General features: G+C 41.4%; 2 protein-coding genes across 3 annotated transcripts in view; both read right to left on the bottom strand.

Moving 5' to 3' along the window:
• Window positions 1-1,808: 1,808 nt before the first annotated feature.
• nradd (neurotrophin receptor associated death domain) lies at window positions 1,809-10,864 on the bottom strand. The gene is made up of 6 exons (XM_010756913.3): window positions 10,391-10,864; window positions 6,363-6,495; window positions 5,841-6,194; window positions 4,716-4,944; window positions 4,450-4,592; window positions 1,809-3,767 (listed from the first exon to the last, which is right to left on the bottom strand). The coding sequence occupies exons 1-6, from the start codon at window positions 10,427-10,429 to the stop codon at window positions 3,454-3,456; spliced, it is 1,212 nt and encodes a 403-aa protein (XP_010755215.1). The 5' UTR covers window positions 10,430-10,864; the 3' UTR covers window positions 1,809-3,453.
• Window positions 10,865-12,723: 1,859 nt separating this feature from the next.
• Window positions 12,724-22,647, bottom strand: part of nbeal2 (neurobeachin-like 2) — a 33,909-nt gene continuing 23,985 nt past the window's right edge. For both annotated transcript variants that reach the window (XM_019270929.2, XM_019270915.2), the window contains exons 32-55: window positions 22,053-22,202; window positions 21,791-21,948; window positions 21,487-21,611; window positions 21,287-21,404; window positions 21,030-21,187; window positions 20,802-20,935; window positions 20,610-20,717; window positions 20,407-20,502; window positions 20,141-20,265; window positions 19,739-19,879; window positions 19,521-19,651; window positions 19,293-19,402; window positions 19,071-19,188; window positions 18,884-18,981; window positions 18,673-18,786; window positions 18,486-18,572; window positions 18,253-18,362; window positions 17,540-17,712; window positions 17,357-17,451; window positions 17,115-17,231; window positions 16,433-16,594; window positions 16,193-16,341; window positions 15,966-16,101; window positions 12,724-15,760 (exon numbers count right to left, since the gene is read on the bottom strand). In XM_019270929.2, coding sequence (XP_019126474.2) covers window positions 15,653-15,760; window positions 15,966-16,101; window positions 16,193-16,341; window positions 16,433-16,594; window positions 17,115-17,231; window positions 17,357-17,451; window positions 17,540-17,712; window positions 18,253-18,362; window positions 18,486-18,572; window positions 18,673-18,786; window positions 18,884-18,981; window positions 19,071-19,188; window positions 19,293-19,402; window positions 19,521-19,651; window positions 19,739-19,879; window positions 20,141-20,265; window positions 20,407-20,502; window positions 20,610-20,717; window positions 20,802-20,935; window positions 21,030-21,187; window positions 21,287-21,404; window positions 21,487-21,611; window positions 21,791-21,948; window positions 22,053-22,202 — 3,021 coding nt within the window. In that variant the 3' untranslated portion in view covers window positions 12,724-15,652. The remainder of the gene's footprint in view (window positions 15,761-15,965; window positions 16,102-16,192; window positions 16,342-16,432; window positions 16,595-17,114; window positions 17,232-17,356; window positions 17,452-17,539; window positions 17,713-18,252; window positions 18,363-18,485; window positions 18,573-18,672; window positions 18,787-18,883; window positions 18,982-19,070; window positions 19,189-19,292; window positions 19,403-19,520; window positions 19,652-19,738; window positions 19,880-20,140; window positions 20,266-20,406; window positions 20,503-20,609; window positions 20,718-20,801; window positions 20,936-21,029; window positions 21,188-21,286; window positions 21,405-21,486; window positions 21,612-21,790; window positions 21,949-22,052; window positions 22,203-22,647) is intronic.

Below are 22,647 nucleotides of genomic sequence, written 5' to 3' on the forward strand. Positions count from 1 at the left end.
ATGATTAACTGCTAAGTGCACACCCAATCCCGTTTTAGATTGGCTCCCTCCTCTAATAAGGGGTGCACATGGCATGAATGCCACTACGGCAAATACACACAATGTTGAGCCAGATGTTTGGCTCCAGTAAAGGGAATCAAAGTGATCAACTGCTTTCATTAGAGACGTTCAGTGTGCTCTAAATATGGAGACCCGTGACGGAGTGGAGGAGGCGCTGCTGTGCTCCTCTGTCCCAACCCCCCTCCCAGTGTATGCACATTCCGCAGCCCCATGCCTGTGTGCTCCAGACCGCAGTTAAGCAGTCCCGTCTGGAGTATGTGACGGCATGTAACACTGCCCTAGGCCATGCAAGATGCCTGCTCCCACTTAGAGCTGAATGCAAAAGAGATCATTAACAGATTTTGAGTTTAGTACAGAGCAAGGGGGGAGCAAGAGATTGTGCCTCGGAGAGAAAGAAGAAACTTTTCTCCAGAATATTTTGGATGAAGCTATTATTTTCATTTCACCCTCAAATTATTAAATACCTCTTAAGTGATTTCCCTCAGGGTTTTGGATAGGAAATGTTCTTATACACTAAATCTCTTGATAAGACTTCCTCACTGTGTAATCCATCAAGTGGGTTTTATACATCACTGTAAGTGACAGACGTGTCTATAAGACTGTGGTTGTGGTCCAGTTAAACAGTTATTTTCATATCTGGACACTAGAGTATAATATAGTATCCAAATAACATAAGCAATGCCAGATTTTATGCTAAGCTGTTAATTATTTAGGGCCCATGAGAGGTATGACACAAAGATACCTAAAAATAAAACCATATTTATCAAACTACTGAGGCATGTTGAATGGTTTTGTCATTTGTACTCTCGCTGGTGAACTCAAGTACCACTAAACCATCAGCTATTTCACTTTCAACTATTTAGCTATCCACTTCTTTTTAGCTAATTCACCTTTTGTCCATTAGCCTACGTTTAGTTCACTTTTTAATCCATTTTGCCAATTAGTTTTAACCATTTATCCATTAGTTTTAGTAGCCTTTTTAAAATGTTTATCCATTGCTTTTAGCTACGTACTTTCAGTCTTTCAGGTAGCATTTTTTGCAGTTTGCTAACTACTTTTCTGGTGTTACAGACTCAATATGTCGATATCTTTTTCGTTTCATTATAATTTCTTTATTTTCAAATTAATAATACCCAACAAACAACTGCAGAAGTACCCCGTTGGATACAAGTACCCCTGGTTGAGAATCACCTCCTGCATGAAGACAACATATAGTACAGTGGTTCTTGACCTTGTTGGAGGTACCGAACCCCACCAGTTTCATATGCTCATTCACCGAACCCTTCTTTAGTAAAAAATAAAATATGATTTTTTTTACTGGTGCACAAAATGAACCGTGCATTAACATCACCTTGTTCAAATAACAAAACCAACACAGTGCATGAACTCACAACAACTTACCTCAGTGTGACTTCTGCTGTTGCCTTTGAGAGACCAGTTCAGATATGCGTGGCTTCACCTTGGCAAGTGCCAGTCTCATGTCATTTTCACAGCAAAGTCTGTTCCTTTTCTTAGTTTTTATGTCCAGCATCCTCGAAAACGATTGCTCACAAAGATATGTTGTAACAAATGGTATAAAAAATTCCAGGGCGGAGGCTCCACCGAACCCCTGAGACCGACTCACCAAACCCCCTAGGGTTCAATCGAACCCAGGTTAAGAACCACTGATATAGTAGATCAGAAAGTACTATCTACTGTATGATGCTATGCTCACTGTGCAGAGTCCATCAGTCACAATAAAAGAGCACTGACTTGTCAAAGTTATTTATTAAATGAATAAAACTCTTACAAAAACACATTGAGGCATACTATGAATATATACAAAACCATACATGGCTGGCGTTAAAAAAATATCAAACCATCTGAGGCCATCACATATGTGAAACTAGCACACCACAGATGTCCATGGTTCTCATAGATTTTATTTAGTTATAGACTTGAAATGGTGATGAAATAAATACAAAAGCAAGATGGTAACTTGGACACGAGTACTGATGTTAACAGTGTCTTTGGGTCTTGTTTTTTTTTTCTGTCTAATATGAGAAATCACGGTGACAAAAATTAAAAATGGAGCTGTGTATTATGAATGTAGGGAGGATAGAAATGCATACATTCTTCACAGTTCATAAATGATCTCACTTTAAGCCACAACTTATCAAAACAAAGCAATACTTAAAATATTTACAATCATAAATGATTATTAGGAAGAGCTAAGAAAGGCGTTTTTATATTTCACAAAATGCTTCATTTCCATGTCTTCTGATGGGATTTGAAACATCGCTGGTGCATAATATATCCTCAGTGTAAATAAATACCAAGGCTACTTAGTGACTGCAACATAAAAAGAAGAGAAAAGAAACAACAGAACAAGGTAACTCATTTTAAAAACAAATCTAGTGAGTAGTTCCATCTACACATTAAATAAAGTGTTCTTATGAAGAAAATGGCATAATCTTTGGCATCGTTAAGAATTTCTACTGGACAAATGATTATTTGGCCGTGTAAACCCAAAATTGGGTGGAGTTTTCTTCTCTTTTTCGGCATGCACAGAAATGATCCCAAATAGGGAAAGTCGCGTCATGTTGGAAAACAGTGTCGTTAGAAGAAGTAGTCTTCTTCTGGCAAAAAAACAACAACAACTGCAATAGCAAAGAGGTTGCTAAAGTTCATAAATGAATCATAAAACAAGGATAGCCAGACTAGAAACCTGATGATCTAAGCCGTTTCCCTTGGATCTATTCGTTTACAATAGCACGTGGAGGGCTGATGATTTCCGAGGGGGCAGGGGATAAATCTCATTATTGTCCAAATAACATGTAAACAGTGGTTTGGTTTTAGAATAATCACATTGACGCAACACATGTAAACACATTATTCTGTTTCCTAACCGAATACTCGCAGTAACCACGGTTTTTGATCATGTAAACAACACTTTAAATGTACTTATTGTAGTGTATGTGAAAGTCAAGTCTAATCCAATCTAACTGGGTATCTGCAGTGTTGATTGAGCAAGGCACTGAGACGTCATTCACTCATTAGCGGCAGTAAGAGGTGGTGAAATACTGTAAATTCAGGCTGTTCGTTTCCCCTGGTAACTGGTGATTTGCTCTGTAGTGATATCAGACACATCGCAGGAGATTCTTTCATGCAGCTGGATCTATGTATCAATCATCAAATCGAATTGTGACACAAACTGGGCTAGAGGAAAGTGTAACAAAAATATCTTTTGTTCTCTTAGCAAAAATTAAATTTAAGTGTCAAGAAAGTAATCAGAACCATCAGTGGCAGCCTCCAGCGGTGACAGAGGTGTTGATATCAGAGTGCCTCCCTTGTCATTTAAATGAAAGTTCTTCACTTGAGTCTTTTAAGGTCATACATATGTTTGAGGAGCCATCAGACCACAGAAACCCCCTGCGTGGGGCAGTTGAGGACTGTTACCACGTCGGGCCTCTCGATGCGAGCCAGTGCAGAACACAGGAGTCCCAGTGTGGAGCCTTCTTTCTGGGCCCAGTTAGAGAGAAGCGTGTGAGCGGGGGCCTCTCCACGCCCAAACAGGTCCAGCTGTTCAGGCTCATAGCCCAGTGCTGCACCCAGCTGCCTCCACCCCCGGCCCCCTCCCTCCTGTAGGAGGCGTTCCATCTCCTCCTGTCTGTGGGGGGGTAGGTTGATGTACAGACGATTGTCCTGCTTGCTGTCCCTCTTAGTACCTGTGGAAAAAAAAAAGGTTATTAAAGGAAAAAGGAAAGCTTCCCATCATTATTCTTGTCGGAAACATTTGGGGACTTAGAGGTGCTCTGTAAACAAACAAACTTATGTTTACAGTCTGTGTCTCTCTCTGTGTATTACTGAGGCCTAACACGTGTCAAATGCTCAAATTTACTCATAAAGAAAACCTACATCAAAACCTAGTTTACATTCGTGTTTGCTAGCTAGCAATCTTCCGCCTCGCTTCCTTTTCAAGTCAACTCAACTTTATTGTCAACACTGCCATATTATGTACACGACATAGAGTTCAAATTTCCCTCATAACCCCGGTGCAAAAGAAGCAATAAACATGAAATATATAAAATATCTACAAAGTGTTCAGAGATCTAAAAAGTTTTTTGCAAATATAAAAAGATTCTTTGTTCACACAAGAACTTTAAAATCAATTCCGTACAACATATAACTAACCGTAGTTAGTAAGGTAATGTGATTTCATTAGTCAAAATTCTTGCCGCGGCGTTCACATGTGACTTTCTTTTCTGTGTTCTTTCTTCTCCAATCTCAACAGCTAGTAAAGAAGGTTAATAAAGGTCTAGATGCTTTATTAACCTTGTTAAAATGTCTTCTGAGGGCTTCTGAAAACTCTAATTTAGTTTTGTTTCAAAGAGTCTGTGCCTACTGCACCTTTGCTGGGCTGATTGTCCTGTAGGCTGTGAGAGTCCAGAAAGACGCCGCTGTCACTTTGCAGCTTTTCTCCCTCTGGAGCCGTTCCCAATTCAGCTGCACGAGCCTTTGAGAGAGCCCTCTTCTGTTTACATGATCTCCAGCTGAGAAAAGCAAAGGAAAACAATTTCGGTTAAGCTACCCACAGTGAGCTATTTTTCATCCCAGTCTTATAATCATTATTACATCCATTTAAGGACTACAACGCATCCCTAGTGAAAACTTACCATTTATAAGCCACATAAAGAAGCAGACCCAACACTACGGCAGCCAGAATAGACACGTAGGCCAGAATGTTGTTGCTGCCACCCTCCTCCTGTGGTCCCTTGGGTGTTCCAGGTGCAGGACTAGCGTCCCCTTCCTTCGTCACCTCCTCAACACCTGGCCAGCGAGGAGCATCGCGGGTCCCGTCTGGCCCATCCAGAGCAGGACGAGATAAAATGTGCAACTTTTTATCTATTGAGATTGAGAAAGGGAGAGACGTGTCAGGGGCAGTATCATTGCATCTGCACATATGCACATCAGAAACACATTTGGGCTGCATAGATTAGGGCCAGAAATAACTCCCACAGAAGCCTGTACGCCTGATGTAATGATACCCTAAGTCATCCCGGTCCCCTGGGGTTTTGAAACCTTTCATTGCCCCTGTTTCCAGCCTCATTCTCCCTCCTGTGGTCTGCCTATTTTAGGATCAAACACTACAAGGTACTGTGCTGACCTCCGTGGGGTCAAAGGATCATGACATATGGAACTAGAGTGTGTACAGATGACCCGGACTCCTGGAGAGCGAATGAAGCCATTTGGGGAATAAGCGGACTAGTTGTCAGGGTCGTCAGCCTTCCTTGGCCTTAAGGTTCTTCCAGGCAGTTAACCTAAAGACCTGTCAACCTCATACCAATTGGATTACAGCACTTCAGTGGGCTCTTTTTTCACTCCTCGTGTTTCCCAGCTCAGAGTGTTACAGAGTGTTCAGATGAGGTGTGGATGCAGGTGTTGACCACATGTCCTTGAATACTCACAGACACTCCCACTCCCTGTCCCCCTCCCTTTAGCTCATTCTTTTATCTTTTACTGTTGCTGCCTTTCCCTGCATTAGATCTTTGATATACTAAGGCTGGAACTATTCTATATTTTTCTTATTGTAATCAAATCCTATCCCCCCAAAAAAACTAAACAAACAACGCATTAGTCTGTGGCACTCAGCCCTAAGCCCATTTGTTCCTACTAAAGACATAAAACAATAAATATACAAGCCATATACTATGGCACAAGGACATAAACTATATATGTTTTAATTATATCAAATATGCTCAAACTTGTCCAATGTATTTTCTCAGTTTAACTAAACTCACCCATGCAGAGTGTGTCAGAGTTGGGCATGCAGGCTCGGATCTCCACCTCACTGTCAGAGCACTGGGTGCAGGTCTGACAGGGCTTGGTGGTCCTCAGCTCCTCAGAAAATGTTCCCAGGCCACACAGCTGGCACTGGGTGTTTCCCTGTGGACCACATTCGCGGATAACACCGTGGCCAGGAAGGCATTTGGAGCAAGGTGCGCACAGGCTGTGGGCACTGAAGAAGAAGAAGCCGTTGTCGCATTCACACTGCGTGTCCTGAGTCGGAGAGCAAGCGGCCAACATGGGAACACTCCTTGGGCACTTGGCACAGGGAGTGCAATGGCCGAAGTCTTCCGATGAGGAAAATGTTCCTGGGAAACAGATTACAAAGTCAGCGTTGTGTTTCTCTCACAAATATCAGTGTCAGCGATAAGACGCAGTGCTGTTTTAGATCCCCTTGAACAGATGACAGAGATAATGATAAGGCAGGTGAAACATATTATACATTGGTGGAGTAACACTAGATAATAATTACTTACCCTGTGGGCATGGTACGCACTTGGTATCCTCTTTCCCACACTGTACCGCCACTCCGAAGCCAGCAGGGCACAAACTGCAACACTGCCCAGATTCAGTGAACTGGCCACTGGCACAGGCATCTCCGAGGGTAACCTACGGTAAATAAATCACATAGTTAGAAAAAATACTGAATAGCAATATCCGTAGTGGCAAATTTGACCCAACTGTTACAGGATACATATTTCACATAAGTAGATAGCAAACAAGAGAACAAAGGAACAGTTTTCTGCCTTACACTGCATTTGGGAAGGAAATCACACACATCCCACCCCTACGCAATTAAAGAAGCAAAGAAACGAGTGAACCGAATGGCCTTTTCTTTTTTCTTTTCTTTTTTATCTTTCTATCTGCCTCAGTTTTCGCCCTTAAAGTGCTCCGAGTCCTTATCTGCAAGTGGGTAATGGAGAGCCCTGCTTGAGTTATGACATGAGGGATAGATCGGACATTCCTAACGGCTTGTGCAGCAGAGCTGGTGCCTTACAGGAGTGGCTGGCTTTAATCAGATGGCTTTAGAGCAGTGGAAAAGAAAAAGACATAAAAGGGTGAAGGAAAACAGTCCGAAACGGAGAAAAAGAAGAAGTAAAAAGAGCTTCCGCCCTCCCACTCATTCCAAATCAGTGTGAATGACAATGTGTATCTGTGTGTGTGAATACAGTGTTTGTGTGTGTGTGTATTTCTTGACATCAGAGTAAGAGGGGGGAGGAATATAAAGGAGACAATTCCAGCCCCAGGCAAGGGTGTCAGTTAACCAAGGCTGCCCAGCATGCAAGTGTCTGTTTGGGTGAGAGGGGGCCTTTGAAGTCACCAAGCCCTGCAGGTGTGTCTATGAAGGTCAGTATTTCACTAACTCCCCTTCTCCAGGCTCGGCATTTTAAACATGCATGCATTTAAAGGAGGTTGGTATACTCTGCCTGAGGGCTGACAAGAGCAAACAGATGTCTAACAACTAACCTTCTGCAAAGGGGAAAAGTAACAGCTAAACAACCCACTGATGTCTCTCTTAGTCTCTGAAGTCTGCCAAGAAACACAGGCAACATGTGTGAACCTGTCGAACCTCCTACAAAGAGCCCACTAAAAACACACACACACACACACACACACATACAAGCCATGCCCCCAGTCACAAAACACTGAAATGTTACATGCTGATACCAGAGGCGAAACAGCTTTGAATCGGGGCTCGCTTGCTCCAAAAACAACAGACAGTTTTACTGCTGTGCTTACCAAGGAGCCTGATGATATCTGAGCACCAGCCACAGAACCCAGATCAGAGGTATTAAGACTGCTGGGGTGGTAGGATCCAGCAAGCAGGAACAGTAGGATGTTTGGAGTTGGCAGACTGTGACCAAGACTGGGCCGTAATAACTTGCAGCACAAAGACTTCCTGATAACTTCCTGGTTGGTCCTCTCCGTGTGATAGATGGAGGTCCTCTCCACACACAAGCGAACCTCTTTGCTCTCAATCTATACTTTGATAAATATTTGGTGACAGCAGCTCTGCTTTCTTTTGACCTCTGGCTTGGATTTCTGACCTTTTACAATGCATGGTGTGAGTCTGGGTTGGTGTAGATCTGTAAAACTGCCTGTAGGGCCAACACAGCTCAAAACAGGAACTGCCAACTGGTGCCCAGTGTACAATAAAATATTTAGTCCATTCCCCACTACAGAGATCTACTCAGCAGAGGAATGAGTAAATCATTATCTACTGTATATACAGCCTGGAATACTACTATATATGGATACCACTTCATGTTTATTGGTCAAAATGAAGATTTTAAACAACTTTAAGGTATGTGGCTAAAGATTAACAGTCAAACTATTCGATTTTTAGTTTAACTTTACTTTAAACATTTATTTAATTAAATTCTCTGTTCTTATCAGCTATTATTGATCAAGGTGAAACCTTTACCATCTTGCCTGGGATTCGTACTTTGCCACCATATCCGATTTTCACACAAAAAGATTAATTAGGTGTGCATGCACCAGAGAGCATTCAGTCTTGTCTGTAGAACAGAAAGTCTTAAGGGACGTGGGGAGCTGCAGTTGTTTTTTCCATTAAGGTAAGAAGCTGCAATCTGAAGGGATTCCCCAGTGAGAACAGACGGACCACCGAGGAGCACTGCTTTCAATGGGGCTCTCAACTCCACGGCTGCCGGAGTCACTCAGTCATCGTGGATCAAACACACACACACACACACACACACACACACACACACACACACACACACACACACACACACACACTTCATTTCAGCCCTCTCTGTGCCTGAGACATTTTCTGTGCCTCTTTGATGTGAGTACTTGTGAAGCACATAGGCTGGAGTTTCCACAGTTAATCTAATCTGCGTGAAAATAAACACACAAAAGGATGCTCTCTACCTCTCTCCCTGTGAAGACAATAACCCATGAGCCCTCTCAGCCCGGCTGTGACAGCAACAGACAGAGGTCTTTCAGGAGAGACAGCATGAGCTGAGGGAAAGTTGTCTAAGCTGCACATCCCATCTGTACTGATTAATGTCATTAGTATAGAGGGAGCATAAGGGACAAATTAAAGGACACGAGTTTCTGTTTTTTTCCCAGCATCAAGCTCACCCAAAACTATGATCCTAAATCAAACAAGACAGCAACACAGTGATCCGTTAACTATTAATCTACTGATTTGCAGCTTTCACTGAAGTGTTGAGAAGTGGTTCAAATTTCTAAATGATCCTGAGGTCTGTCGTTTAAAGAGAAATCTGCTTAACTACTCTATGGAAATTCAAATGACTGTGGTAACAAACTAAACACCCCCTCCCCACTCACACACAAACACACAGACACACACACATACACACACACCACAAACTGGAAGAAAATGATGATAATTGCTTTGCTCCGGATATCCAGACCCAGCAACACTGAAAGAAAGGCCACATTTTCACTGGGAACTGCAACAAATATAGCAAAGTATAGTAACATACAGGCAACATTAGCCTTCGAAACAAAGTTAATCGTAGAAAATCGCGAAAAAGTTTGTTTACGCACTGTAAGATCTAATCGACTTCTGCAATAGATCATCCAGGGAGTAATCAGAGAAACATTTGACAGAACAAATGCTAACTTTCCAGTGGGCAATAAAAAAAATCATATGTTAAGTCAGTGTGTTTGCAAAGCACAAGTGAAACGACATCTTAGATTTCAAAAGGAACCCTTCTGATTATTATACCCTCACAATAAGTGAGAGATACACATCTTTTCAAGAGCTGAAGTTTTATCTTAACACTCTGATCTCACAAAAGTGTTTTGACTCTAAAAAAGCGTGTCCAGACAGGACTACAAGCCCCATGGGCTTTTTGAGTTTGATGAGTGTTAAATTATTGTCTGCAACTGTAGAGGCAGGGGCCTTCTTTTCAGACTCATCCTGGCTTAATAATATGCCATCAAACACCACTGGAACTATAATTTGATCATAAAATACATCATTTATAACGGCGTTGGTGCATAATCTTGGTAAATAGTGTGCTCCTGTGATGTTTTCCCCCACATATTTCATGTACCTTGGCTGTCTACAACACTGTACACAGTGTGTAGATGTACAGTAGGTAGGCCACAGTCCAAGATGTGTCTGAGAAACAAGCAAGCAGTGTTATTGGCAGTCTATTTAGTTTTTGAAAGATTGTAAAAGAAATACCGGATGAGATTTAATCAGAAGGGTCCCCATCACTCTTTCCATTGCTATTTGCCAACTAGACTGATAGCAAACATATTCCCCAACAGGGGCCATGTGACACAGTCTTTAAGGAAATATGGCCCTGTGGTGTGAAACAGAATTCCTCTGGGAACAATGGTGCCAGACTGAACTCGTTGGTTGGAAGTTTACAAATGGCTACTATTATGATGTTATGATGATAAGAGTGTGAGATAAGAAAGCAGCATGTTATAGAGGAGTGTTGATGCTGAGGAAATGTGTGTCGTTGTGTTAGTAAAGCAGTTATTAACTGTTGCTTACTTTTAATAGCAGAAGCGCGCAGATGACAAACTCTCTCATGTCTTCAGTCTCCAAAAATCCTTCCAGCGGACAGATTGGTGCGTCTCTGACACAACTTTTTTTCTTTCTTCTTTCAGTCTGCAGCTTTCAACAACCGCATAAAAAGTGTCATGAAAACTTTTAGTTCTCTACACTTAAAAAAAAAAAAACTTTTCCTAAATCGTGCTGGTTCCGCAGACGGTAAAGTAAGTAATAGTCCACTAATCTGATTTTTACGCATGAGAAAGCGGTTTTACATCGCAGGCTGTGTAATCCATAGATTCTCCCAGTAACAGCGCGGCAGACGCATTTCCCTCTTTTAGTTCATTCCCCGCTGATACTGTGTAAGTGAACACAAAGTTTCTTCTGTTTCAGCTGGCAGGATGCAGAGACTGCCACCTCCTCTCCAGCAGCTTCGCAACAGATGAGGCAGGAAAAGCTCCCGCGAGCTCTCCTGGGCCTTTTCTCCTCCCATCTCCTCAGCTTTCAAACCGGCTTCCTGATTGGCTGCTTCACTGCGACGCGGTGCCTGTAATGTAATGGAAGCCACAAAGTCTTACATTGACACTAAGTTAAGTATTGACATTAAGTGTGTGTGTGTGTGTGTGTGTGTGTGTGTGTGTGTGTGTGAGCAGTCAAAGTATAGATACCTGCTGGAATCAACAAAAAAATTGATGCTGTGTACCAAAAACATTACCATGAAGGCATATATGCAGACCCAAGGTGATCAATATTGAATTAATAAATACAACCTTATAAAAGTTGTATATTAATAAATACAGAGAAAACATCAGTGGTGGAATATAATAGAGTACATTTACTTAAAATACAAATTTGTGGTACATTACTTCTAATAATTAATAATAATTTCTCTGTACAGATTTAATTTAAATGCATATTTATCTCATAGGTTTACTGTAGTATAGGTTAACCATTTTATGGCAGTACTTTTGATTTTCCTCATAATACATGCCCTTTACTCGTAGGTATTTATTCATAGGATATCAGTATGTCTGTTCATTTATTTAACACCTTGGGTTATAGTAATATGACATAATAGTTGTTGGCCGTAATTATTTACATTTAATCAAGTACTATGCTTGAATACAATTTTGAATTTATTGAAAAATATTGTACTTTTTACCCCATTATATTTATTCTGAAGCTGTAGTTACTTGGCAGATTCAGATTATTACAAAATAGAACCCAGGATGATATAAAGCAGTTAAAATTAGCCTCAACTTTTACCAGCTGCAACATTAAAGTAAAACATGCACAGAATAATTATGATACAATAATGTAATATGTATTATTCTGCGTAACGAGTACTTGTCATATATTCCCACAATATTTATCATAGTGAATAGTGTATATTAAAATCCGAGGATCCAAGGATAAAACCTTACTGAAAGGAGGTCTGTGACTACTATTTTACAACCCTATAGAGGTACTTACATAGAGCTGTGATCAGTTGTTATCAGGCACAAAAGAGAGCATGTGAATCAAACAAGATGTCCTTAAGAAGAAGTACATGTTTGATCTCAGCAATTCAAAAGATTAGAAAACCAACGCAGGGTAAATTACACACCTTGTAAATTCTAGTGAATGCATCGCAGGGGGCCCAGAGACTTCAGAGGAAAACAAATGGAGAGATCTTTCAGACACAATACTACTTGCACTTCAAAGCCTGCTGAGGGACGAGAGGAGACAGAGAGGATGTTCCTGCTCTGATAAAACTTCAAGCCATATTTCAGTCATGTCTTTTCTCTCATACATACACAGACAGACAAAAATAACGTCTTCTTGGTTTTGATTGTGTCACTTTATGCTCCCTTAACAAGGCCTTAAAGGTGTCAACCACACTGCAAAAAAACTCCAAGCGTGGAGACATAAAATATCTAAAAACACTCTGAGACTGTGTATCTTTAGATTTTATGTATATTTTAGTGTTTAATTCATAATTTCTTTGCTGTTTGTTTCAGTGCACTTTAAAATGTCTTTGTTGCTACATAGTTTTTATCTATAACTGGCTCTTAAAATGTCTTTATTTCAACAGATTTCCAACACAAACCAATTTGTTTTTAGAATCAAGTGTCAGAAAATTACAGACACCAGTATCAGTGTCTTGTTCCAAGACACTGATACTGGTGTCTGTAATTTTATCACACTGGTGCATTTTCCTGTTTAAAAAGAAAAAGAGGCTTTTAGAAGAAAAACTACTTGGTCAGATAGAGATTTTTTTGCAGTGCATTGGACCAAACATTAAACAAATAAAAAAATAAACACAAGCTTATCAGAAATCAGACAAATAAACAGTCGGCATCACTTCTTTATTCTTCTTATCTACTTGTCTTGCTCTAGGGGCACAGACTCTTTATCTCAGGGCTGAGTTCTGCCGCGGTCATACAAAGTTGGGAACGATAAGGGGGCTATAAAAAAAACATGATTTTGTCCACAGGCCAAAGAGAAATGAACCAGAGGGGGAGAGGGCGAGGGCTGAGGTCGTTGACGGAGGCCTGTTTAAGGGTTGTTGCTGTTCTTGGCAGGAACAACTTGGACAACACTGAAATTGCACCATTTCACGACATCCATCCCCTCAGCCTGCCCTCAGGTCTGGAGAGGTCAGAGAGATACTGCCAATAACCGAGAGCGAGGTGTCAACCCCTCCCACCATTGTCAATGGGGCCACATCAGAGTGACTACATCCCTCTTCACCCTCCTTCTCCACTTCCCGTATTCACTATTCTGTGGTTTGTATTTGACTGGGGGTCTACAGGTTGGTTTTATCACCCGCCTCACCCCTCCCCACCCCTCTGAATTGTACCCCCGGAGGTGTTTATGGGGAGGCTGACAGGATGTTCGGCCCACCAGGAGATCAAAGTCTCCTCTTCAAGTAAATGTGACGTTGTTCACTGTGACCTTTTCAACTCTAATAGGGTTAACATCACAGACGCATGCAAGGCTGGGATTACAGTAGAGGAGCTGGATGATCTAACATTGCGGCAAGGGATCAGTTTCCTTCCTGCTGTGGTTCACACACAAGAATCAGAGCTCACTTTTCAGTAATGGGCAATCATCCTCAGGATATGGGCTGTAGTTCACAGAAAAGAGGATTCCTGAATATAAGCGTGCGGCCACAATTATTGGGCATATTACGACAATTTCAAGAGACAGTATTAAGACATCAGACAGAAACAGACAGATGCACAGACCGTTATCATGCTTAAGTTACAAGAAGCAGAGGCTGCTTGATTTTTAAAAAGTAAAGTGTATTTTCAACATCCTCCAAGAACAATACAAAGGCTAAATAATAGTGGTTAAAGAAAATTGGATCACAAGTCCAAATTCAAGGCAGTGCTGACCTCCACTTTAAGGCTTTTTGTGTCACTTTAAAATCACAAATAATATCAATACATATTTACAGCATGACTTAAACCTACTCTCTGACAGAGGACTGTGATTGTAAAGACCAAGTTCTGAAAGGAAAACCTCAATTTTGATTAAACTAAAGGCTCTGAGCGTTACTGCATAATTATTTAGGCGAAATATATCAATCACACTTAGACAGAACAGAGCGGTGTTACATGAACTGACAACAGCGTACACAATAGCAACTAGATTGTGAGATGTGTGCTTGACCAGCTGCTCATGCAGACAATCTATTCAAAGAACGTCTCAGTTGTGCACAATTTATAAGACAGCGTATCATCTTGTTATATAATTAAAATGATTAAAATGTGATTTAAGACAGGCGTGAATGTGTTGTGTGTAATTTCAGGACAGAAAGCAGATGAGATGATAAGTAAACAACATTTCAAATATATATTTTTTTGTACTTGCTTACTCTTGAGGTTTTTTTGAGCACTACTTACAGAGACTAGGTAATTTGTATGTGTGCGCCATGTTATGGGTATTGCATTCTCCCTAAAAGTTCCCTTTGTCTCTCTCCCATCATGACACTGCATAACACCTACTTTGTTCCAACCACAGTAAAAAAAAAAAAAAAAGCTGGCAGGAAGTGAATTCCTCTGAAGCTCACTCACAGACTTTCTACTCACGTGTTTCACAGTCATCAGATGTTTTAAGAGCTTCATAAACAGTATAATACCAGTAGAGGCAAGTATGTGCATCCAGCCAACATTTTACTGAGTTCATTAACAACATCTTACCCACATCCGAGTCATTTTAGAGTAGTAAGGCGTGTTTAAATCTGATCAGCAGGGATAAAATCTCACATAAAGACATATATGATTTGAATTCAGTGTTATTACATGGCTCAAGACACAAGCTTAAAAAAAAAAAGGCACTTTTCAGATCAAATAAAAACAGGAATATAAATCATGTGATGGACAGAGTAATAGCAAAACTAGTACAGACACATTTGTAAAGGCCTTTACTCCAGTGTGTGTAAGGCAACAGAAGGCTCTCCTCTTGAGTTTCATTGCATTCAAGCTCCACGGTCATGATAAAAAAAAGTGAAGTATTTCACATACTTGACCATTAAAGCAGTTATTGCTTTAACTGTAACAGTTTTAATTGCTTAGAGCCTAAAAGAATGCAGATTTATACACTGTGGTATTGTGGTGCACGTCTGGTGCAAGGAACATCCTGATGTCGACCGCTAAAGATCACAACTCAGCAGTGGTTCACTAGTGACCCCCTGTGTCTTTCCTTACAATGTCAACCCTCTTGTGGTATTTACCAGTATTGCAATATGGAAATCTCGAGCAACATCTACAGTAGTTTTCAAGTTTCCAGGAGTTTCATGAAGGTGCCATTGCCAGACAATGGCTTTGGGACATTCAACAGCACAGGGATCACAGCGGTTCCTCTGACAAGAAAGAAGCCAAGAACATGGACTCTGGGGAGTTCACAGCATTACTTCTCTGTGTCTGAGGCTGTATGTGCATCATCAACATGAGTCACATCCCTGAAATATGACTCACTGAATATACAACTCGACAGCAGTTAAAAACCTCAAATACCGAGCTCTTCTCCATCCAACAAAACAAGGCCACTCTTTGGAATGATGCTGATTAAAAACAGTACACAACTGTAAATGAAAATACGCAATAAAATATCATTTACGAATAAAAAAAAAAAGTGCTCAGTGTATAGTTGCTCTCTCAGAGAGATCAGTGGCTGAGGACAGTAGTTTTCCCAGCATGTAAAAGAAGGAAGGCCTTGTTGAGTCTGGCGAGCGTCTTGGTGGTGCAGGTATCTCAGACAGCACCATTGCTCATCTCATTTGCCTGCATTCTCGGTTGGATTATATTCAGTTTCACCTGATGACACCTGAGAGATGCGGCGTGTGGAGCCCCAGAGGCGACGGGGGAACTGTCCTGAGCGAACCTGAGAACAGGAGCGAAAACATGTTAATCTTCACTTGAGGGCCAAAGCAGAGATGTTAGACTTAAGACGCTCAATTATCATCTGAAAAAACTGGTTTTCGACAAGTACTTAGCATATGATTACCCCCCTTCCTCCTCCTCCTCCTCACACACACATACAAACATGTACCACCACCCAATTCCTGCATCTCACAAACACTTCTCACCTCCTCTGGCTTCCCTGCCCCCACCACAATTAACTTCCCGTCCTCTAGTCCCACTAGGATGTGGCTGCACTCCTTGGTCACAGACACGCTCCTCACAGGAACCTTCAAGGCCAGGGGTGTTACTCGAGCCTCCAGACTGTCAAACAGACAAGAGTTAGAATAAAAGAACCAAACATTCAGACTTAATTTGCAGTGTGCATACAAAACTTTGTGATCTGTTTGTGTACCTGCATAAATCTCGTATGTGGAGGCTGCCCTGCATAGTCCCCAGGATGACGTATTCAGACACCAGATGGAGAGCGGTCACCTGCTCCTCCAAGGTGGAGGAGGCTAGCAGACAGCAGTTTACTGAGTAAACATGAATGGAGTACTTGCCCTGTAGGAATAAACAGGAATTTGATATTGCCATAAACAGACTGTGAAACTTTGTGTGCGTGTTTCTGCTTGTACTGTATGTGTTCATTTACTTTTCTGTGGGAGCGTTCCTCCAGCGAGGTCTGTACCACAATGTGGCCCTCCATGCCCACTTGGAGCTCAGAGATTTGGGCTGGTACACAGCTATCACCAGGAGGCCGCAGTGTTCGCAGGAACTGGCCTCGTCGCACAGTGTGCACGATCACAGTCCCATCCTGACAACACGGTGAAGGGTCAGTAAAGATGCAAATCACGCCTACTTTTTGTTTCTATGATGTAAACTGTTGTCTGTTGTTTCACAATTCAAACCAGGGTTCTTAAACTAAAGACACATGGACTTACAACTACCTACTTTATGGCGACAGTAAGCTTTTGGCAAACTGTCATGCTAGGACATTTGGAATAATTCAATGTAAAAGGTCCTAATATTTCAGCTGGGCATTATGAATGTTTTATTTCTAATTTTAATACCAGTTAGAAGCACGTGAAAAAAACAAGCGTCAAACAAGCAACCACCTGTCCCTCCATATCTATAAAAAGTGTGTATTTTGGGGTTGTTCCCTGTAGCTGGTATAGATTATATTCTCACTTCCAATGAAGCACATCACAGTTTGCTTGGAGATTATCCAAGCAATATTATATTATATATTACAACATATTGTGGTTATTAGGTTGAGCAGATTTTTTCATATCTGCAAAAAGTTGTATGAGAGAAAATTGTAAAAGCTTTCTGACCTTTGACCCAGAGACAGCCATGTCCAGTTCAGTGCTGATGGCCACACAGGTGACCTCCTGGTCATGTCCACAGAGAACCTGCACGGGCCGAGGAGACAGGCCGCTGGAGAAGCCACCCTGAAGGACAAAAAATAAGCATCCAGATGTGAAGCCATAACTTTGATGGCAGCTTATAATCACGCATATGTGTACAAGCATGAAAGCAAGCCAAGATGAAGTCAGAGATACTTAAAAATGTTTACCTGCTGTAGAACCTGCCACACTATACAGGATGTGTCCCTTGAGCCAGAGATGAGGTAGATGCCGCAGAGATCCAAAGCCAAACAGGTAACAACATCTTTGTGGAACACACAAAAATATTAATAAATATGTAACACTGAAACAAAACACATGTAGAAGCTAGACATACGACAAGAAGAGCTCACCAATGTGCCGGCAGATCCTGCCCACCAGCTTGCCCTTCGCCAGCTGGGTGACACGGAGACTGCAGTCCCAGTGCCCTCCACTGAACAGCAGACGGCCATCGTTGGACACCACCAGCACTTGATTGCTGATCTCCACCCCGGGAGAGAAAGGTCCGGTCAAGAAACGCTGGGTTCTGCACCACAAAAGCAGGGTTGGAAATGCAAGTTTGAAACAAGAAGTGAATGTGGCCTAAATGTGGAGGAGATTTATAAGCAGCACATTAAACTGTCATGACATCTGCAAATTACAACCTCCATGAAAGACAGTGCGCAAATGGTCCTTATCCTGATTTATTTAGTGTTTAAGTGATCCACGTTCAAGATCAGGTTATAACACGATCCATTAAAATGAATTTCACTTAATTAAACAGACGTTGAAGCTTCACAGACAAAGATCAGACAGATGTTATGCTTCAATCCAACTGTCAGGAGAGTTTTATGCATCGTTTCAAATGATGATGCTTGTTACTTCTTTTTTTAGATTTTGCTAATGCTGGTGTATTTCAAAGTTCTTTCTTAGAAAAGAAAAAAGCACCAGGCAATATTCTGCTAGACCAACTAATAGATACAACACAATGATGTCTCCATCTATGTCGGATGATTGCATAAACCAAAAAAAAAACCCCAAACTATTAAAAATGATGGTCACATGTATGTATTCTTAGAGCACTCACTTGGGATTAGTCATGGTGGGGTCCTTAGTGAAGGTGAAGTAGTTGGCGATGTTTTTGTCATATGGCAGCCAGCTGTGCGTCCCGATCAACCCATTTGAATTAACAGTCACCTGCAGAGAAAAAGTACCGTAATACAAAAATGATAAAAGTTAATATTTCAAAATAAATGTCTTGTTGATGTCATGACATGTTTAGTTAGTTTATGTGGCCCTTGTGAAAGTGTCCAACCTTACCAGTATGTCTGAGCCCTGGATGATGAAGGAGCGATTCTGGTTCTTTGGTACGACCGCCTGGACCAGAGGAAGGCCATCACTTACCACCTGAGGCAAAGACAAACACATGTGAATACATACATACTAACACACACACACACACACTATATTATTTATTCAGAGGAATAATTAAATCATGACAGCACACCTCCACAAATGGCCGGAGCTTTTCAAGATGCTCAAAGATATTCGGGGGCAAAGTGTCTAAGCGGGCCTGCCGCCTCACTGTGTTTTCGGCTGACATACGAGGAGGATGAGGTTCCTGGATGGAGATAGGAACATGATGAAGCAGAGCTTAACAGAATTTTGTTGATAACTAAGGCTTTAAGAGTAGCTGTGAATTAGTCGGAGAATTGTACCTTAAGGAGCTGACAGGGAGTCTGTCCAAAGTTGCTGATGATGCCTTCTAGGGCCTTGCGCTCAGTCTCATTGGCAATTGCATCCAGATCTACTGCACCTGCAGAAGAGTCAAAGAGGAAGCAAGAGTCTTATATAGGTTCTGGTTACGTTCATCACTACTAAGAAGAGTATTCACTTTTGCCTTACCCTCATAAGTGCAGTAGTAAAAGACGTTGAGGGCATTTACTGCCTCTTCGCCTCGCTGCTTGTAACCAAAGATCAGGTCAATCCACTCATGGAGGTGACTGGACACATGCTCACATTCCTGGGGTTTAAAATACAACTTGTTGTCATCTTGAATAGTTTTATAATTATATTAATGGTTTTGGCAGGTCATTGTTTTAAGACTGGCTGTTTGTGCGGACTCACCAGGGCTTTCCTGTGCTTCTTGATGAAGTCTTCTCTTGATGTGGCCCAACGAGGCAACAGAACATCTGTCACCTGGTCCTGAGATATCTGCAAATGTCCCAGGTCGAAGCCTACAGCGATCATGCAGCAGTTATGCAATAAGTTCTTTCATCAAATATTTATATTTTCTTTCTATATCACAACAAACCAAAGCAGAAACATTTGCCCAAAAGGTACAGTCTTCCTCACCGTTCATGTTCTGCAGGAACTCTGGGAAGTAGAAGAACTCTGGGATGAGCTCTTTGACATCAGCCGGACTCTCCATGCGAGCCTGCCAGGCTGCTGCCACTGAGTGAAACTGTCTGTCTGCACAGTCAAACCTAAATAAAGACAACATGTACCAATATGAGACCACAGGATACCAGGAAACTTTATGAATTATCACACACTATTTTCAGCTCTCCCACCTGCCACTCTGCAGCTGGATATGCAGAGTTGTGAATGGCTCCATGCGGATCATGTAGTGCATGACTCCTGCTGCATTAGAGTAGTGTGTGCCATAGTGGAATTTGTCAGTGGTGCCTGCTGGGTCCTCAAAGCTCTCATACCTAGTGACAAACAGAAGAAATACTCATTGATTAAAGCATCGGATTGGTGGTTTTACATATTTTAACACATTCTCTAGTCTTTCCAAGTGTCCATGCAACCATTGTTCATTATTTTGTTGCCTTTATATATTTCCACTATGAGCTTTATGTTTTGAAACCTAATGCTTGTCCTTTGTGGCAGAGTATTGACAAATGGATACTGATCTGGAGTCCCTTTATTACAAGAAACAACCAAAATAACCGTTTTATATAACCACTTACTTTTCTCTGACATTCTGCGCATGGCGGGGGTTGACTACACCTATGGGTTTTGACAGGTCTCTGAAAACTGATGGGTCCTCCAGATCCAGACTGGGAGAGGTATAGTCACACAAGATCCAGGGAAACTGAAGAGGAACAAAAGCACAACCGCAACATGATGCCTCTTCACACTGTACCTGCATCATCTTTTGTTCGGGAAGGATCATAAATTATATGCAGCACACGTGCATACGTGTGTACTGTCAGGGGAGATGGAGTTTACATACCACAGGATACTGTGACAGGTCGTTGTAAGTGCGTCCAGCGATGGTGTTCAGTTGCATCAAATACTCAAAATTGGAGATTTCTCTGCATACCCATTTCTGTTCAACACAGAAGCATCAGATCAGATCAGATCGGTCCAACTTAATCACCACAATTCAGATCATAAAAAGCAAACTTTATAGTGAGAACCAGATTAAATAAATACCTGTGTAAGCCCCGATGCCTTCAGTAGCTCTTGGGGGGAGCGAGAACCAAAGTAAAACAGGTTGGGAGGCCGTAGCCCCAGGATCCTCGAGTACACTTTGTTTCGTACCTGAAAGTGCACACAGAGAATTTAATCTTCTTTTTTTCTAGTTTCATTAATTATAGAGAAGAAAGAGTTCAAACCAAGCGTCACCTTCTTTCTGAAGTTGATGAAGTAATGAGCCTGGTCTATGAAGAATAGCTCCAGCGCAGATCGTCGCAGGTTGTAGCGCCTCAGATGGACTTCTCTGAGCTGAGACAGAGGTCTCTTGAAATCAAACCCAATTCCTAAAAGACACAGATATTATTCAGGACCCCTTTGAAGAACAATAACAAATAAGTCAATTAGGTGTGATGTGTTCATGATCACATATTTTCTTACCCTCCTCTGTCTCCTCTTTCTCACTGCTGCCATCATAGAAGTACAGATGGTGTGTCGTAACCTCCAGACGGCCTGGAACAACTGCCACGATTGTGATGAGCTCACAGTCTTCAGAGAGAACCAGTTTCTCTTTCTGGCTCTCATCTTCTCCCTCCACCCTGAGAGCATAAGAAAAGATTAAGCCTTTACATTTTTACAAATACACGGTATTCACAGTTATTGGGAGATAAAATTGTCAAATATTTTTAAGGGCTCACTTGTCATCCAAGAAGACGACATCCTCTTCTCCTAACTGATCGTCCTCCATGTCGCTTACTTTTGCTTCTTTAGCAACAGCCAATGGGAGGGGTTCAGAACTACGAGGGCTGTCAGCTCCTGAAGATAACAAAAACAAAAATATCTTTAGTGGATCATTAAAAGAACAGTAAATATGTTTTATATATACCCAGTGACATACCCATGTTGTCCCTCTGGGCACTGGCATCACTGTGAGGATCATAGTTGTAGTTAGGCACAAGTTTGAGACGCATCTTGGAATATGTCTCCGCACTGGACAATTTCAGTTTCACCTCTGGCTGATCTCTGCAAAAGGACAAATTAGAGAAAGTCAGCAAAATAGCAACATAAATGTTTGTATTTCTTTTCTTTTTTTTGTACAACTAAAATAGATCTTGGAGGCTACTGATGATCTTCTCAGAGGTAATTCTTGGTCAGAGATTTTCAAAGAAAGATTCCTCATTAAAAGTCAGAGATTGTCATACTTGTTGGCCCATGCTCTTCTCTCACTGGTCAAAAGCCTGCGGAGAGCTTTCCAGTGCTGCCACACCACCCCCTGCTGGCTGGAGCTCTGCTTCTGCCAACTGAGGTACCTGTTGTTCTCACTCCTGACTCTCTTCAGACAGGGGTCCACGATCACTTCCTGCTTTCACACGAATGTCACATCAGTAATGTGAAAGGTTAACACTGCGTTTTTAGCAATTATTATATAATAATAATGATATGAAAGCCTGAAAGTTTTCTAACCTGAAACTTGGACTTGCTGTCTGATCTGTCTTTGTCCCGTTTGAAGGCTGTACTCATTAGGTCATCGAAGCAGGAATTCCAGAAATTGGACATGATGTCATGGCTCCTCCCAAATGTGTCCAGTTCATACTGCTCCATGGTGGACTGAACCTTGGGGTAGATTTTCATAAGGAGGACATGAACACACATAGACAAATCTACAACAAACAAAGTGAAAGACCTTGATGTAAATACAAGAAATGTAGATGACTGGTTGCTCACAAACCAACAAAACAAATACCTATATTATGATGAATCCATCAACATAATAAAAATGACAACCTACAAATGATGACTAGATGATAAGCTTGTGTGCTGGTTTATTATTTGTTAATATGTAAAAGGCACCTATTGCAATTCGCAAAGGATAAAACAGGATGATTCTCGAACACACTTCCATACTTCTTTTATTTATTCATTATATCAGGAGTTGTTGTTTTTTTACTACACTGTTCAAACTCATACCAGATGAGGTTTTCTTACAGCTTTACAATTTCATGTTAAAAACACTGAGTTGTATAAAAATATATAAACTTAAATAACCACCATATATTGT

This window comes from Larimichthys crocea, chromosome XIII (assembly GCF_000972845.2).
Source record: "Larimichthys crocea isolate SSNF chromosome XIII, L_crocea_2.0, whole genome shotgun sequence".
Taxonomy (NCBI): domain Eukaryota; kingdom Metazoa; phylum Chordata; class Actinopteri; family Sciaenidae; genus Larimichthys; species Larimichthys crocea.

Coding starts and splice junctions, on each gene's coding strand:
- nradd (XM_010756913.3), bottom strand. CDS start 10,429: ATGAGAGAGTTTGTCATCTGCGCGCTTCTGCTATTAAAA. Junction 6,195..6,362: donor GTGCGTACCATGCCCACAGG/GTAAGTAATTAT, acceptor TCTGTTTCCCAG/GAACATTTTCCTCATCGGAA. Junction 3,768..4,449: donor GGACAATCAGCCCAGCAAAG/GTGCAGTAGGCA, acceptor TTTTTTCCACAG/GTACTAAGAGGGACAGCAAG.